This window comes from Nerophis ophidion, linkage group LG02 (genome assembly GCF_033978795.1).
Source record: "Nerophis ophidion isolate RoL-2023_Sa linkage group LG02, RoL_Noph_v1.0, whole genome shotgun sequence".
Taxonomy (NCBI): domain Eukaryota; kingdom Metazoa; phylum Chordata; class Actinopteri; order Syngnathiformes; family Syngnathidae; genus Nerophis; species Nerophis ophidion.
Window position 1 is genome coordinate 29,277,761 of NC_084612.1, and position 19,084 is coordinate 29,296,844.

Below are 19,084 nucleotides of genomic sequence, written 5' to 3' on the forward strand. Positions count from 1 at the left end.
GCCAATTTAGTGTTGCCAATCAGCATATCCTGAGGTGCATGTCATCGTCATAAAATGCTTTTTCCTTTTTGAGGAAGCGAGATAGCTTAGGCGTTGTTGTTGTTTACTAATTTGACTGTTTTTTTGATTATATAAAATAAATGAATATTTGTTTTTATCTGTATTTTGCCTGCCCTTGCTTTTTAAATGGACAGAAGTTAAATTAAGTTGTTTATATAACAGCTGAGCCTAATGAGCAGCACAGTTACACGGGTTTCTGGATGAAGTTCATCTTAGTCTTGTTAGCACGTGACTAAAAAATATTTAAAGCGAAATTTGAAAGCTGATAGCTATGCTAGATCCACTGATTAGGTGTGCATTTCATTAGTTGACTAATTGTTAAGTTAGTTGATGACTAGTCCATCCATCCATCCATTTTCTACCGCTTATTCCCTTTTGGGGTCGCGGGGGGCGCTGGCGCCTATCTCAGCTACATTCGGGCGGAAGGCGGTGTACACCCTGGACAAGTCGCCACCTCATCGTAGGGCCTGATGACTAGTCGCTTATCAAAATTGTTGTTAGTTGCAGCCACAAGTGAGTAGGTGTTGCCAAAAACGTTACTAATGTAAGAGTAGTGTTACTTTATGGCATGACTCAAGTCAAATTATAAAGTAATCATCCAAACTAATTCATATTATTATAAACATTTCAAATAATACATTTTATTATTCATTAATTATTTAGATTTTTTTTTTAATATTTTCCTGCACAGGTGATTAACAGAAGGAGAATTTATAATTTCCAAAGTCTTTGTTGCTGTACTCCTTAAGTGCATGGCCAAAACACTATTAGTGAACCCAGTATGATTTGATGAGATTATGAAGTCTCAGTCAAAAGCATGTGAAAATGACTTTGTCGTGTAAAACCCCTTTTCAAGTTTAGCTAGATTATTTACAGTTATAGGAAGACGAAATCTTCCAATTTTGCATTTTACTCATACTTGTTAAAGGGGAACGGCACTATAAACTGCACTACAAACTCAACCACATTTTGGGATGATGTAGAAGCTGGTTTATCTCTTTCCGTAGTTAGCTTTTACGGTTAATACCGAAGCATGCCGATGTGTTACTGCGCAGCTCTTACAAAAACAATGTCGCAATGTGAACCTGCTTTTACCGAAATAACCCTCTGGCATTGGCCTTTTAGCTTTACCGAATGCTAGAGCAAAGACCCACGGTTAGGTGGTTTTAAGCCACTATGGCACCCCACCTATGGAACAGCTTGCAAGAGTCTTATGACTGCAGAGAGCGTACAATTTTTATAAAAAAAAAAAAAAAAAAGGCTAAATACACACATTTTAATCAGGCTTTTTACTGATCATGTTAAACCCTTATGTCTTTCATTATTTTATTGTTCTATCTTTTTATTAATACAACTACTTTTATTTTCTCAATGTTATGTTTTAATTCACTTATTATTGTAATATTTTTATTATTTAAATCAGGGGTGCCCATTACGTTGATCGCGAGCTACCGGTCGATCGCGAAGGATGTGTTAGTCGATCGCCAGCCAGGCATTTAAAAAAAATAGACCTAAAAATTAGCGATCATCAATCTTCACCAAGACGTCACTTTCGTCACTTGATTGACATTCATGACACCTGAGGGTCTTGTGAGATGACACTGGCTGCTGCGAGCTCATTATTAAGAAAAAGTGATGGACAGGAAGGCGAGAATCACTTTTTATTTCAACACATTCATGCCGTAACTGCTGTCAAAACTCTAAAGACCGACTGCACAGTTCCTGTCTTCACAATAAAAGCGCTGCTTCCTCTTGCCTGCGCTAACAAGATAAGAGTCTCAGAAAGCTGGCGTGCAAAAGCTAGTAAGCTACAGAGCTAATGGATTTCTCGTAAAGTGTATAAAAACGAGTATGGAAGCTGGACAAATAAGATGCCAAAAACCAACCACTTTCATGTGGTATTGGACAGAAAGGAGGACTTTTGTTCTCCTCCATTTGAAAATGCCGACGTTATCCGCACTTCTGTCGGATTCCAATCAATGCAAGTCATCCGAATCAGGTAATTCTCCAACTTATATTCTTGTCTTCATGAAAGAAAGGACTTTATATGTGTTAAACATTATTGCATTATCATTAAAAACCTTTAATATGTTAACAAAAATGTGTGTTTCATAACTAAAAACAAATAAATGATATATATCAGGGGTGTCCAAAGTGTGGCCCGGGGGCCATTTGCGGCCCACAGCTAATCGTTTACCGGCCCACCACACATTCTGCAAAAAAACAAAATTGATACTATTGCAAAATTTCAAAAAAACATTTAAAAAAGTAGAATGAGGTAAAATCTAATGAGAAAAAGTGGTAATGTTGACACAAAGCTGCCATGCAGGCAGTTTTTTTCCTTTTGTCTTTATTTTCTATTTTTTCCATTGCTCAAAAAAAAAGGAAAAAAAATCTGTTGTAATGAGTTATTACCTAAAAATTATCACTTTAAAATGTTTTATGTGGAAAAAATATTGCATATGTTGTGTGGTTGCCAAATAAAAACATCAAAGTTTTGACAAAAGAGCATAAAACAAACAAAATCGACAGATATATCGGAAGTTGATCTTGAAATTTAAGTGTTAAAAGTTAAAAAAAAACACTAATAAAATGTATCACTTTATGAGTGGGGAACCTTTCGGATCTCAAATATATTTGGTAGGATTTTATTTAACTTTTCACTGTGATTACTCAAAACTATTAGATAATTAAAATCAATGGTGTCCCACATTATTGATCTTTGAGGGCTTTAATTGCTAAATAAAGGAATTCTCCTGAAGGAATCAATAAAGTACCATCTATCTAAATACTGCATATTTCAGTTTTACTCTAAAAAAAACTAAGTTGTCTTTGACAGAAAAGGCATAAAACCTTATTTGTTTTACTTTATATCAACCTCAAGTTGATTAAAAAATAATAATAATAATTTGACGTATTTTTAACATTTTAGGGACTGAGACCCTCTATGCTCCCCAGGAGCCCTAAGGATTAAAAAAAAAAAAAATCCATATATTTTGCTATGGTTTGAAAATGAAAAATAGAAAAATTGCTCCCGCATTTAAATTTTTCCGTGTGCGGCTCTGTGTGGAAAAAGTTAGGACACCCCTGATGTATATGAATGAGGTAGATCCCCTCGACTTGGTGGATTGGAAAGTATCTTGCCTCCAGAAGAAGTGTGGTCACCCCTGATTTAAATGTTATTTGTACATATATTTTATCATTTGTTATATACTATTTTTAGATGCCGTTAATTTTATTCTCCAGTGTGGATGGCTCAAAGGTGGCGTTTTTCCTCAAATCCACAGCGCCAGGCCATGTTTTGTTTTTGCTTTTTTAGTGTCAATTGTGCTGTGTGTGTGTGTGTGTGTGTGTGTGTGCGTGTTGTCTTCTCTCTTTTCTACTGTACATCAGTGTTTGCCACTTGCCTGTCTATGAAAAGTGCTATATAAATAAAGTTTGATTTGATTTGATCTGATGTCCTGCCAAGCAGGCAGATAACAGTGTTTTGAATGTGAAGCGAGAAGACACAGGAACATTTAGAGCAGGGGTGCCCATTACGTCGATCGCGAGCTACCAGTCGACCGCAGGGGGTGTGTCAGTTGATCTCGAGCCAGGCTTTTAAGAAAAATAGACCTAAAAATTAGTGATCATCAATCTTCACCAAGACGTCACTTAAATGACATTCACGGTACCGGAGGGTCTTGTGAGATGACGCTGGCTGCTGCAAGATCATTATTATTAAAATACTACCGAGAGGGAGGCGAGAAAAACTTTTTATTTCAACAGACTCTCGCGCCGTACCTTCCGTCAAAACTCTAAAGGCCGACTGCACTTTTCCTATCTTCACAATAAAAGCCCTGCTTCATGCTGCCTGCGCTAACTAAATACAGAGTCTCGAAAAACTGGCGTGCACAAGCGATCCCTCAGAAAGCTGGCGTGCACAAGTGATGTGCACGCCAGCTTTCCGAGACTCTTATTTTGTTAGCGCAGGCAGCATGAAGCAGGGCTTTTATTGTGAAGATAGGAAATGTGCAGTCGGCCTTTAGAGTTTTGACGGAAGGGACGGCGCGAAAGTCTGTTGAAATAAAAAGTGTTTCTCGCCTTCCTCTCTGTCATTTTTTCATAATAATGAACTGGCAGCAGCCAGCATCATCTCACAAGACCCTCGGGTGCCGTGAATGTCAATCAAGCAAGCTACGGAATTTGCCGCCAATGTTTTTCTTGTAAAGTGTATGGAAGCTGGATGAATTAGATGCCAAAAACCAAACACTTTCATGTGGTATTGTACAGAAAGGACAACTTTTTTTCTCCTCCATTTGAAAATGTGGGCGTTATCATCATTACTGTCTGATTACAATCAATGCAAGTCATCAGAATCAGGTAACACACCAACTTATAGTCTTGTCTTCGTGAAAGAAAGACATCTATATGTGTTACACATGCTTGTATTATCATTAAACACATTTAACTTGTTTACAAAAATGTCTCTTTCATAAATAAATAAATATAAATGATATATATAAATGAGGTAGATCCCCTCGAGTTGGTCAATTGAAAAGTAGCTCGCCTGCAGAAAAAGTGTGGGCACCCCTGATTTAGAGGGATTAAACACCAGACAGGCAGCAGTTTTTTTGGGGAATGAATTTTGGCTACAAGAGACTTGGGGAGTGTTACATTTTAGTGAGAATGTAAGAAATGAAGGCATGTCCACCTTTTTACCTTCAAATGGTGCAGAAACATCCAATTTCCAGTATTTTTCACATATGCATGCACCACTTAGTTTGTTTGCTAGAGGCGAACTAAGAAAGCATTTCGAGTAATCAGTTTAGCAGTGATAGAAATCACTCAACAGTTAATGAAACGTTAAATTGGGTCTCTAATAATTAAAAGTTTCAGGCAAGACTATTATCTACAATATTTGTGTAAAACTTTTAAATCAATGTTCTGCCTTATGTGTAAGTGGTAGTGTAGTGAAGCCTGCTTTTTTTTTTTGCAAAGCTGTCCACCGCAAAGTATTAAGCGGGCTGATCGTGCGAGGGGCGAGACAGACGTGGTATCATGTCCTTGAGGAAGGAAATACGGAACTTTGAAAACCATTGTGTGAGTGCCTCTTCTCTCAAAAGTGGAGAAAAAATTAATGAAAGGATGTTTAGTGCTCATAAACAAGCTCTGGAGACACTTACAGTATTTCCTGTTAATACATCATTAAAATAGTACATACAGTAGTGCTTAAACTTATGGGTTTAATTGGTTCTGTGACAGAGAACGGAACCCTAAACATTTCTCAACGTCCATCCATCCATCCATTTCTACCTTACCGCTTGTCCCATTCAGGGTCGCAGGGGGTGCTGGAGTTGATGCTTGCTCCCCACCAAAAAAAACAGCACAATTTTAACATGTAACAATCCTTTTGAAAAGAAAAAAATAACTTTCAGTTGAGAAATATTGTATCAAAACAATGCAATACAATGTATTATGACAACTACATTAGTTTTATGAAGTCATGTAAAAATATTGTACAGAATTTACCTTGGCGAGTGGACTTTCACTGTATCTCCTTTTAGCAGCTTCCCTATATTTTTATAGATTGTCTGCCATTTAGATATTTTAACATTCTTGGCTGTCCCATTCATATTTTTTATTTTTATTTTTTTTTTATTCAAGGAATGTAATCAATTTCTTTATTCTCAGCACTTTCCTTCACATTGACTTTCTTCTTTCCCATGCTTGGAAAACAAAGTCATGTCGATCTCTAACAATAAGCCAATGCCAGCGAGTAGGATGTTTTGGTCGGATCTTCTGGGGTTCACTGAGTTTTGCTACACAAACTAATGGCAAGGATGTTTGTAACTCCAATTTCTGCTTGCAATTAGCCGCGAAAAAGTTTTATCTCAAAACACTCTTAAGTTGAAGTACCAGCCTATTAGGAGGCACTTAAGGGGATTTTAAGCGATCTCATAAGGATGGTTTGCGGTGTGTCAATAACTGAATCACATTGCTTTACATTGAAATTAATAATCTTTTCGACTGACTTAACCCTTTTTCTCATCCCGTTTGTGTGTCAGACTCCCCTTTGGCCGACGGTAAGATGCAACTGCACAGCTCAGCAAAGCGCAAGATGGCAGAGGAGAAGTGTTACGTGTTTGACAAGCGGCTCAGGTACAACGTGCGACAGAACGAGAGCAACTGTCGATTCCGGGACATCGTAGTCCGAAAGGAGGATGGTTTTACGCACATCCTTCTTTCCAGCCAGACGACGGACAACAACGCTCTGACGCCAGAGGTGGGAATTACTAACACACAATAAAGGTTGCTGTTATTGTTTTATATTGTGCTTCTCCAATTACATGTTGTTGAACTGCAGTAAATGCGAAATAATTACTTTTTGTGAAAATTGTGGTTCTAATACAAGAATAGCTTTGGAATGGCTGCAAGTACAGCACATTTAGCATTTTCTTCCCCCTCTAATGCAATGCTTGCTCCAGACTGCTTCCTGCCAAGTATGAGTTCTCCAGTGAGGTAGGGCACATGTGATCCAGCATCATACCATCTGTTGGGTTTTGCAGCAACTGCTGCAGTGTGGGGAATTAGGCAGCTTGTTCCTAGAGGACCGGAAGAGAACTTACGACCCAACACATGGACAGATTACCTTTGAGCTTCGTCATGTACAGTTGGAATACATCTGATACTCTGTACATTGTTGCGGCTAATTCCACCGATTAAATGTCCATGTCATGGCATAATGCACTGGTTGTGGTTATCTCTAAAGTAGATTTTAAATATATGATGTTGGCAGTCATCTGTAATGGTAAACTGCAGAAAACGTCAAATGTCATGTTTCATTCATTTCATTAATGGATGTTTATATGTCGTTTGTTGTAGCATTTAAATTACATTAGCGGACTCTACCATATCGTGCTTGGTAGATCATTTTCCAACCAGAGAGGTGCATAATTATTAAATATATGGTTATTTTATTCATTATTAATTTGGAAAAAAATACATTTGTAGCATCTGAGACTAAATTGATTGTACTTCTTAGCTGGAACCAGCAGAGGTGCAGTTTAGTTGAGCTATATCCACAAGTTCCTCTGCTATGACACTATTCTCAGGAGCCTTTTTCCACTCAATACAACACAGGCACTGAAACAGGAGATCAAAATGGTACATTTGAGGGAACGTTATCTGATTCACATTTATTCTTCACTTTATGATTCAGCAAAACTGAGAATTTAATATATCAGTTGAATCCACATGCAAGGCTATTGCAAAAAAAAAGTATTTGGCAACCTGCCTTGACTCACATATGAATTTGGAGTGCCATCCCATTCCTAACCCATAGGGTTCAATATGATGTCGGTCCACCTTTTGCAGCTATTACAGTTTCAACTCTTCTGGGAAGGCTGTCCACAAGGTTGCGCAGTGTGTTTATAGGAATTTTCGGTCATTTTTCTTAGAGTTTATTTGTGAGGTCACAAACTGATGTTGGTTGAAAATGCCTGGCTCTCAGTCTTCTTTCTAATTTATCCCAAAGGTGTTCTATTGGGTTCAGGTCAGGACTCTTTGCAGGCCAGTCAAGTTCATCCACACCAGACTTTGTCATCCATGTACCTTGCTTTGTGTACTGTTGCACAGTTATGGGCCTGCTCCAAACTGTTCCGACAAGGTTGGGAACATGGAATTGTCCAAAAGGTTTTTGTATCCTGGAGCATTCAAAGTTCTTTTCACTGGACCTAAGGGGCAAGCCCAACTACTGAAAAAGAACCCCACACCATAATTCCTCCTCCTCCAAATTTCACACTCGGCACAATGCAGTCTGAAATGTACCGTTCTCCTGGCAACCTCCAAATGCAGACTCGTCCATCCGATTGCTAGATGGACAAGCGTGATCACTCCAGAGAACGCGTCGCCACGGCTCCAGAGGCGACGTGCTTTTCACCACTGCACTCGACGCTTTGCATTGGAATTGGTGATGTATGGCTCAGGTGCAGTTGATCGGCCATTGAAACCCATTCCATGGAGCTCTCTGCATACTGTACGTGGGCTAATTGGAAGGTTACATGAAGTTTGGAGCGCTGTAGCAACTGAATGTGCAGAACGTCGGCGACCTCTTTTCACTACACACTTCAGCATCCACTAACCCCTCTCTGTCAGTATATGTGGCCTACCACTTCTTGGCTGAGTTGCTGTTGTTTCCAAACTCTTCTATTTTCTTATAATAAAGCCGACAGTTGACTTTGGAATATATAGGAGCAAGGAAATTACACGACTGGATTTGTTGCACAGGTGGCATCCTAAGACAGTTCCACCCTGGAAATCACTCATTCTTTCACAATGTTTTTTAGAAACAGCCTCAATGCCTAAGTGCTTGATTGTGTAAGTGATGGATTGTATACACCTGTGGCCGGGCCGAGTGATTAGGACCCTTGATTCTGATCATTTGGATGGGTGGCCAAATACGTTTGGCCCAATAGTGTATGTCTTTTTTTATTTTTGCATTCTAACTAAATTGTGAACAAAAGTCTGCTTACAATGGAACCAATTGAAGTTGCTCTATTCCGCCTTAAAAAAAACATCCAAACACCTCAATTAACATTTGTAAAGAAGTTAACAGGCACTTTCATAATAAATTACGGCGGCATAATTAATTTTACAAACAAATCACAACGTTTGCTTTTTCTTTCAACAATATAACTGATAACTACTCACTGCATGAGAGACAACAAACCTAATAAAACAACCTTACTGTAAAATGTCTGCTGTTCGTAGGATGCCAACTGTAAGATTTTGATATATTCCCGTTTAGATGATTAATGACTCAATCACCGCAAAGAAAAAAGCAGGGTGGAACAAAGCGTTTTAGGTCTTTTTCACCATTCCAGGTCTAAATTGACTTCAAGTGCATCTACTTCTCAGTTTATGTCCATATCATTTAACTACCCAGGTGAGAGTCATGATTTACAGTATAATCTAGAATTAAAATTAACAAGCTCCGAGGCAAGAAAGCAGGTTACTGATTATGTCAATACAGCAGCCGTAGGACGTTGCCTCTTTTTGATCAATGCGCCGCTAAATGTAGGTTGAGTTGGAGTTTATTTCGAACATGCATACAACATGATACATTACAATATCCAGTCCTTAATGTTAGCTCTTATATCGGTAATACATGGCTAATATGTGGCCGCAAAATGTAAAGGAGTATTACTGGCGCCTTTTAGATGGTTATTTATTGTACTAGCTAGAATGTATTACAAAATACGTGTGTTCTTGTCTTTCATAAAGATTGTGAGTTATTAGCAAAATTCCAAAATGAAGTGCAGTTCTACTTTAAAGCTTTGACCTGAAACTAATAAAGGCCTACTGAAAAGAGATTTTCCTATTCAAACGGGGATAGCAGGTCCATTCTATGTGTCATACTTGATCATTTTGCGATATTGCCATCTTTTTGCTGAAAGAATTTAGTAGAGAACATCGACGATAAAGTTCGGAACTTTTGGTGCTGATATAAAAGCCTTGTCTTTACCGGAAGTCGCAGACGATGACGTCACAAGGGTGAGGGCGCTTCACGTCCTCACATTGTTTTTAATGTGAGCCTCTAGCAGCAAGAGCTATTCGGACTGAGGAAACGACAATTTCCCCATTAATTTGAGCGAGGATGAAAGGTTTGTTTGTGAATGATGATATTGATAGCAAGACTACAAAAAAAATCAAGTTAATAAAAATAAAAAGGCGATTGCATTGGTACAGATTCAAATGTTTTTAGACACATTTACTAGGATAATTCTGGGAAATCCTTTATCTTTCTATTGTGTTGCTAGTGTTTTAGTGAGATTAAATAGTAACTGATTGTTGGAGGGGTGTGTCCACGGGTGTCTTGAGGCCAGTGTCTGAGGGAAGTCGACGGCAGATACAAGGACGGCGCAAACTCCACAGATCTCCAGTAAGAGGCGACTTTTTAACACAATTTTCCCACCGAAACCTGCCGGTTGACAAATGGTTGAGATCCATGTTTGCTTGACCGCTCTGATCCATAGTAAAGCTTCACCTCTGGTAATTTTAAACAAGGAATCACCGTGTCATCCGGGAGGAACTCAAAGTAAAGCCGCTGCTCCTCCACATCGAGAGGAGCCAGATGAGGTGGCTCGGGCATATGGTCAGGATGCCACCCGAACGCCTCCCTAGAGAGGTGTTTAGGGTACGTCCAACCGGTAGGAGGCCACGGGGAAGACCCAGGACACGTTGGGAAGACTATGTCTCCCGGCTGGCCTGGGAATGCCTCGGGATCCCCCGGGAAAATATAGACGAAGTGGCTGGGGAAAGGGAAGTCTGGGCTTCCCTTCTTAGGCTGCTGCCCCCGCAACCCAACCTCGGATAAGCGGAAGAAGATGGATGGATGGATGAATCACCGTGTTTTTGTGTGGCAAAAGCCTAAACCTTCCCAACTCCATCTTTCTACTTTGACTTCTCCATTATTAATTGAAAAAATTGCAAAAGATTCAGCAAGACAGATGTCCGGAATACTGTTTAATTGCGCGATGAAAAGAGCAGACTTTTAGCCGCAAATAGTGCTGCGCTATTATTTCCTGACAGTCCGTTACGTCACGCGCACGCGTCATCATTCCGCGACGTTTTCAACAAGAAACTCCGTGGGAAATTTAAAATTGCAATTTAGTAAACTAAACCGGCCAGATTGGTATGTGTTGCAATGTTAATATTTCATCATTGATATATAAACTATCAGACTGCGTGGTCGATAGTAGTGGGCTTCAGTAGGCCTTTAAAGGTTTGATTGTTTTTGATGTAAAATCCAAAGGTTGAAATATAGGTTGTTTAATAATAGCAATTTGCCATGATATTGAGTCGTAGGTAATCATCACTGCACCCTGTATCAAAGCTTTCCATATGTGAGAATATAGTCTTTGAATTCCTCACTAAAACCTGAGAATCATCTAGAGCTTTCAGTTTTTAGGATTAAACTTACAAAAGACTGGGCTGATAACCTTACTTTTGAAGATATACTCTCATTTCAACCTTAAAATAGGTTTCTTTTCATGTGCAATATCACCAATTAAAGGAAAACTGCACTTATTTTGGAATTTTGTCCATCATCCACAAGTATTACTGTTATGTTCCCAGATGGCTCTGGGTCTATGGATCATAAGAGAAGGCAACATAAAAGTGCGTAAACCAAATGAGGCGTATGTTAAAGACAACAAAGCCAATAATTGAAAACAAAACTACAGTAGTGTTAATGAAAAGTAACCATGGGGGGGTTACAACAAGACAATTCGAGCCTAGCTTGCAAATACAGGTGCTATCAATGGAATGAACAAAACGTACCAATTGATACCTCTGACAAAGAAAGGTAAGCTTACTAACTAAAGCTACTTATTTAGCATAAACCAAAAACCTACCTATCTACTCTAGCCGAAGCCTACAAGGATGACAGCCACCACAAAGCTTGGTGTCTCTATACACAAGCAAATCCTATGTGTGTAGTGTATAGAGGCCTCTGTCTAACCTTTCCCAAGACTAGGCTGCATATTTTACAAAATACTTCCAAAACACGGACAGATGACAGGTTAAAAAAAAATAGACAAAAAAAACTGGTGGCACAAGTTAAGCAAAGAGATTAACAAAAACTGGTAAAAAAAAAAAAAAAACTAAGTAGATCTGACAATAGCAAAATCAATTAGTCTATGAAGGCCACAACACAGCATGGCAGAAAAAGAATCAACCTGATCCAGTGGTGAGCAGGTGGTTTAAAGCAGGATGGGAGGATGAATGGTGGACCGGGATTGGCTGGCTGATTAACAGGTGAAATGAGGAGCAGCTGGGAACAAGAACTGGTTGATTGGCAGCAGAGGAAGTTAATGAGTGTGACCTGCAGCTGCAGAACAGTTAGAGGAAGAAACACAAACAAACCACCACTACGTGGAAGGTAATAATGACAATGACAAATGTCTTTCCCTTTCATGTGTGTTCTAAATAGTGAAAACTGCTTGTATGAGGCGACTCACAATGCAGGTATTAGGATGAATTTATTCCGCATGTAAAGCACTCTACAAACAGGATTTCAAAAAACGCTCGATTTGCATGACGTGACGTGCATATTAACCATAACCAAACTATAGGGACTTTATTGGCACCAAATCGGGAAGTTTGTCACACTCAAACTCAAACTTACACTTTGGAAATTCACACGCTACCAACTTGCTACTCTATGGCTCTCAACAAACGGAATGCAGTATAAAACCATTGCAAAATCGCTTGGAATATTTTTTTTTAATCTTAGGAGTGAAGATTATTCTAAATTTACCAGTGCAAGGAAACCACAAGTGCTGAAAGACACAACCATCCCATCAGTCAGCATCCCAGTGGGAGCAAGCATTGAAAGGCACTGTTTTATGTTCTATGTTGCAATGCGCTCTGTGAAATCAATGCGCCCAGGTAGTAAAAAAAATGTAACTATTAAAATATTTCATGTTATCAGAACATGTGCATATTACTACATTACGTACATACTTACAGCATGTATATAAAAGGATGTTAGAGGTTTTTGAACGGTTAGGATAAGTAATTTAGTCAGAATAGTTCGTAACCACTATTACCTGTGGAGTCTTGTTCATGAGTGAGGCACAAGTGGATCGCGAGATCGACAGGCGGATCAGTGCGGTGTCTTCAGTAATGCGGACGCTGTATCGATCCGTTGTGGTGAAGAAGGAGCTGAGCCGGAAGGCAAAGCTCTCAATTTACCGATCCATCTATGTTCCCATCCTCACCTATGGTCATGAGTTTTGAGTCATGACCGAAAGGACAACATCACGGGTACAAGCGGCCGAAATGAGTTTCCTTCGCCGGGTGGCGGGGCTCTCCCTTAGAGATAGGGTGAGAAGCTCTGTCATCTGGGAGGAACTCAAAGTAAAGCCGCTGCTCCTCCACATCGAGAGGAGCCAGATGAGGTGGTTCGGGCATCTGGTCAGGATGTCACCCGAACGACTCCTTAGGGAGGTGTTTAGGGCACGTCCAACCGGTAGGAGGCCACGGGGAAGACCCAGGACACGTTGGGAAGACTATGTCTCCCAGCTGGCCAACGCCTTGGGATCCCCCGGGAAGAGCTGGACGAAGTGGCTGGGGAGAGGGAAGTCTGGGCTTCCCTGCTTAGGCTGCTGCCCCCGCGACCCAACCTCGGATAAGCGGAAGAAGATGGATGGATGGATGGCACTATTACCTGCGTTGTTAGTCACCTGTTACAAGCATTTTTCACTCTTTAGAATGCACAAAAAGCGAAAAAAACGTATGTTCATGTCCCATTTAGGAATTGTGGTTGATGAGCAACAACACAGTGCTGTTCTTCTTAAAGGTATTCTTTTTTATTTGACACTCCAAAGACATGCACCTGGGGATAGGTTGATTGGCAACACTAAATTGGACCTAGTGTGTGAATGTTGTCTGTCTATCTGTGTTGGCCCTGGGATGAGGTGGCGACTTGTCCAGGGTGTACACCGCCTTCTGCCTGAGTGCACCCCCGGAACCCAGAGAGGGACAAGCGGTAGAAAATGGATGGCTGGATGGACACGGAAATGGTTGTTGATTGGATTAAACTGTCCCTCCGGGTCATTTACATGTGGCAATGCATGTGAAAATCCATATGATGTGTTGTGGGATAAATCATGGTTGTTTATTCCCACTTTTTTTGATTGTCATTATTAAGAAGTATCATAAGGTCAATGTCAGTTTTAAAGCAGATTTAACTACATGTAACTAGCTCTGCTGAAGTCCAAATCAAGCTAGAAATGTTAACCATCCGAAAAATGTAATAAGTGACGTCAAGGACTGACTGACCTGATTGCTTTGACCGCTACAGACACGGTGATTATTATTTTTTTGCCTTTTGTTGGAAAATATGTATTCTTTTCGAAACAAGCTTGAATTAAATAATACTCATATTTTACATGGGATGGCATGAGAAAACAAACTGTTCAATGATGATTTTTTTTTTTTGCACAAAATAACAAAATTAACTGAAAAAAACAGACTTTTATTTTTCCCTAATAAGAAGCATTTTCATTTAGCTTAGTGTTTTCCTTAGATACCCGTCCTAACGCAACTCTGACCGGAGATCGAACTGGAACCCTCCACAACAAAAGGCAGAAGCATGTACCATTACACCAATAGATTTGCTATGGAATTTAATACAAATTAATACATTAATTGTATTGACAATTTTTGATTCTCAAAATAACACAGAACAAAGTCTTTATACACTCAATACAAGATGCATACTTTTTTTTTTGTAAATACAGGATTATTCTGTTTTTCAAAGATTTTTTCCAACCCTAAACCCAGTAGTCTTTAGAACCAAATGACACATCTAGGACTCACCAGAGTGGTCTTACACTGAATACAAAATTGACATATACTTGTGTCTTTCACGCAAATGTGTGTTTCCCAGGATCTCACAACATATTCATATTTTACTTTTCTGTGACACAGATTGGAAGTAACATTTGGTTATATTTGAGAGCGATTTTGCACAGAGAACACCAAATTATGGTAAAACTGGAAACAGATAACCAACATGACCGCTACTGTATTATCCAATGTGTTAGACCAGTGGTTCTCACATTTTTTTCACCAAGTAACGCTCGGTTGGTAGAGTGGCCGTGCCAGCAACTTGAAGGTTGCAGTTTCGATTCCCGCTTCCGCCATCCTAGTCACTGCCGTTGTGTCCTTGGGCAAGGCACTTTACCCACCTGCTCCCAGTGCCACCCACACTGGTTTAAATGTAACTTAGATATTGGGTTTCCCTATGTAAAGCGCTTTGAGTCACTAGAGAAAAGCGCTATATAAATATAATTCACTTCAGTTCACTTGAAAAAACATGGCTCTCCAAGTACCACCATAATGACCAACATTAAAACATAGTAGCGTAGTAGGCCTCAGTATTTGTTAAAAGCAAGGCAGAGATTTTATTTAACATGTATAATTAATATTTCTGGCCACTGTAACATTACACACAGTTTGAAAAGTAACGCTGTTTCAATATAAAAAGACAAAACACTTTAATCAAGTGATTTTTTTTGGCGCACTACAGTTTGAGAATCACTGTGTCAGACTGTTTACATCAATACCGATTATAGGAATCTTTCAAACGAATTACATGATGGTTATTATACACTTTTCATTGTTTTCTAGATCATGAAGGAGGTGTGTCGGGCTCTTGGAAATGCGGCATGCGATGACAGTAAACTGTTATTGCTCAGCTCTGTGGGGACGGTCTTCTGTAGTGGGCTGGAGCCGTCCTACCTGATCGGCCGTCTGTCCACTGACCGCAGGAAAGAAAGTAGTCGCATTGCAGATGCCGTAAGGTCAGTTGACAGCGCTCTTTGCTACTTGTTCTCATTTTTAACAGAAAATAGTCATATTTGTTTGGAATTTGTTGCAAAAGGTCAGTCCAATATCCAATCAATCAGTTCCTGACACCCAAAGATATTAACACAAACACATTTTAGAGTGAATAATAATAGTTTTACAAAGGGGGTTGAATTATCCTATTAATTGTGGTTAATTAATTACAGTCATAGTTACCGCGTTGGTTTTTTAAATACATTATTAAATAAAACTATCTCTGTATTTCCTTGCCCTCTTGTTTGAAGACAATGGTCAGTCAGTAATGTTATTCATTTAGATGGAAATACATCAAGTTGAAAGCTTTCTTCAATTATTTTGAGGTGAAATTAAAAAATATAAATATTTAGCTTTATTTACTATGGATAATAAATCTGTTTTTCCAATCGCTTGACACAACTAAATGTTACATGCTGTAAACAATAAGAAATACATTTACCTGACAAATGAAATGTATAAATGAACATTTAACATTACTTTTTTAATCAAAGACTTTTGTTTCGCGAAGACGAAAGGAGTGTAGATGAAGGAGAGATCTGTAGTATTTCTCACCTCCTTTATCAGAGATATTGTATGTGCAACTGTCTTTGACTGCATGGTTTCTTATTATGCATTCATATTCAATTAAAAAAAAACAGAGACTGAGTCACCAACACATTTGAGTTTGAGTTTGAGTTTGAGTTTATTTCGAACATGCAAGCATACAACATGATACATCACAATTTCCAGTTTCTCTTTTCAACATGTTCGAAAAGGAGTAGGAAGAATCAGAGCACGTGGGATTCTTTGTTAGAGCATTCGATTCCGTGGAATGTTACGGACTAGTTTGTTCAGCGCAGTGTTTTGTTGTTCGATAACTGAGAAGGCATTTGAAAAAGGAGCTACATTTTGGTGAAAAAAAAACAAGGTACCACGGTTACAGTGCTTTCTTTTGAACCATTTTTTAAAAATTCCACCTTTAAACAGCCGCCTTAAAAAGTTGAAGATTGAACGGTAACTGTTTAAACTGTTACCACAATGGTGTACCACCGGGGGACAGCTGGGTTGATGCAAAACACTTCTTCAACAAAATGTGTGTTTTTAAATCACAACTGTGTCAAAAGGTGTTACAACTTATATCAAATTCTAAAGCCACACATGTTATTGAAGAGCTTGCAAAAGAGGTCTGGGAGGACAAGCAGTTGGTGTTTATCTGTGTAGTGTTTGCCTCAGGGGTGTGAAACTCATTTTAGCTCTGTGGCCGCATGGAGAAAAATCGATTCTCATGTGGGCCAGATGGGTAAAATCATGGCATAACAACTTAAAAATACAACTATGACAATTTTAGATTGTTTTCTTTGTTTTACTCCGGCCCAAAATAAAACAGGCACATTCTGAAAATGTACATATCACAAATAATCCTCTTGACTAAACACTTATTTGAAAAGTTGGAGGAAAATATTGATGCAGTTTCAAAAACACCATGAACAACACAATGAATTTAGACTTAATCTCAGTGTATCTACAAAGCAATTACAACTTTAAGTCACAGCCAATCTAAGATTGAACAAAAACTAAATAAAGCAAAATAAAAATGCTTTTATGTATCAAATACCTCATTTGTCATTTCCAAATATTAATCCTGTGCTAACTCAACAAATCATACTAACTGAGGTAGAAACTATTCAAGAGGGTTGAGTTAATGTACTGCCTGCCTTCAAGGAATCACTGTGTATTGATAGAAAAATAAAAACTGTGCAATGGGTGAACAATTTCAACAAACCAAAAATTAAAACTTAAGCCTGACAGTATTGCAATAAATCGAACACTGTTAGAAGGGAACTGCACTTTTTTTTTTAATTATGCCGTTTACAATCATTATGAAAGACATGGCGACAGATGGATTTATTGTTTTAATGAATTCTAAATATTAAATACATGTGATCAAATTCTGCTAACAATGGGGCCAATGGTAGCCGTTCAATTCTGCCAATATAGCCTGTAAGAAAACATCCAAACACCTCCATTAGAGTTTTATAAACACAATGTAAGTATATACACAGTATGTAATGTAATCACAAGCACATTTATAATAACATTTCATATTTACGTATTGGCGCATTCATTTTGAAAACTCATCACATTTGCTTTTTTTTTTTCTTCATCATTGATTTCTGCTCAGTGCTGACTTTGAGAGCCAACCAACATAATAAATTATCACTTACTGCATAAGATCTGCTGTCATTAGGATGTTGACTGCTAGGATGTTCATATATTCCCGTTTAGGTGAAGAATGTCTCTTAATCCTCGTGAAGAAACAGAGTGGGGAGGGGAACAAGTGTGTTCCATGTGTTCCTAGGCAGTTCCATGCCCTATATGTCTGTCAAAGTGTACCAACTTGTTCGATTACCTCCTCAGACGTCTCATGTCCAGGTGAGATGCGTGATTTATGATCTACAATAAACTTCCAAGGAGCAGTGAAGCGAGAATGCGGCAGACCACACTATGATGTAAACATAGGCACACTCGGAAGTGATTACGGCGCCGCTCTAAATAGTTTGTCTGCGTTAGCGCTTATAATAACAATATCACTCATACTTAGTTAATTTTCAAGGCCTGGAATGTAAATGGAGTATTTCTGGTGCTTTTTGAATGGTTATTTATTGGATTTCATGGGCCGAATAGTTAAGCTCCCATTTGCTACGCTGTGAGTGGACTTTTATTTATGTTTATTTAATATTCAGAATGCATAACAAAAAAAAATCCATCCATCGTCATGTGTTTCATAATGATTATGAAGGAAAAATTCCAAAAAAAGTGCAGTTCCCCTGTAACTAACTTTAATTTTGCACAGAAGACAATCATTTCAACAGAACTATATCAAGGTGCAGTGTCTCTCGCAACATTTTAAGTGGGGTTACCAATTGTTTGTTTTAATCCTGTTTGTTTTACGTTGGGTCGAGGAGTCGCCGCAGCTGTCAGGCTTGCCACTGGCAGTTTGTTTGTGTTTTAGTTTTTCCTCTGTGTGTGTTTAGTATTTACTGTCCTTAGTTCCTGTCAGCACTCTTATTTTGGTTCAGCTTCCTGTTTGTCTCCCTGTGTGCTGTCTTCCCTCAGCTGCGGGTGATTGGCAACTGGCCACACTTGTGGTCAATCAGCCCGCTTCTATTTTACCTACTCTGTTCCTCCAGTCAGTGCTGGATTATTGATTTGTCGTTGCCACATGTCGCACATGTCTTTGCTACCTGCAGTGTCGTGTCGATGTCATCGTTACAGCTACTACCTGTCGTGCTACTATTTGTCCTTGTCGTTGTTGCGGTAAGCTGTTCCTGTTAGCTACTTGTAGTTTGTTTTCTCCTAGCTTTTTGTTTTCTTGTTAGCCATTAGCTGTTCCCAGTTTTTCTGTTTCCTGTTAGATACCTGTTAGCTTCCACGCTAGGCCTTTTGTTTGTTATCCGACCACGTGCGCGCTTTTGGTTTGAACCCTTTATTTGGTTTTGTTCTAAGTGTTTTTATATTAAAATTATGTTTTCTCACTCCATGCCTGCCTCCATCTCTGCATCTTGGGGTTCGTCATCAACAAACTTTGACAACAGCCCTGCTTTACCATGTACCTCTTGCTTGGTATACTTGCTAACCCTGGTATACCGGT

General features: G+C 39.0%; 1 protein-coding gene across 3 annotated transcripts in view; it reads left to right on the forward strand.

Moving 5' to 3' along the window:
- The window catches only part of LOC133538922 (chromodomain Y-like protein 2), an 87,387-nt gene that overhangs the window by 40,611 nt on the left and 27,692 nt on the right, over positions 1 to 19,084 (forward strand). For all 3 annotated transcript variants that reach the window (XM_061880861.1, XM_061880852.1, XM_061880843.1), the window contains exons 3-4: positions 6,108 to 6,325; positions 15,241 to 15,413. In XM_061880861.1, coding sequence (XP_061736845.1) covers positions 6,108 to 6,325; positions 15,241 to 15,413 — 391 coding nt within the window. The remainder of the gene's footprint in view (positions 1 to 6,107; positions 6,326 to 15,240; positions 15,414 to 19,084) is intronic.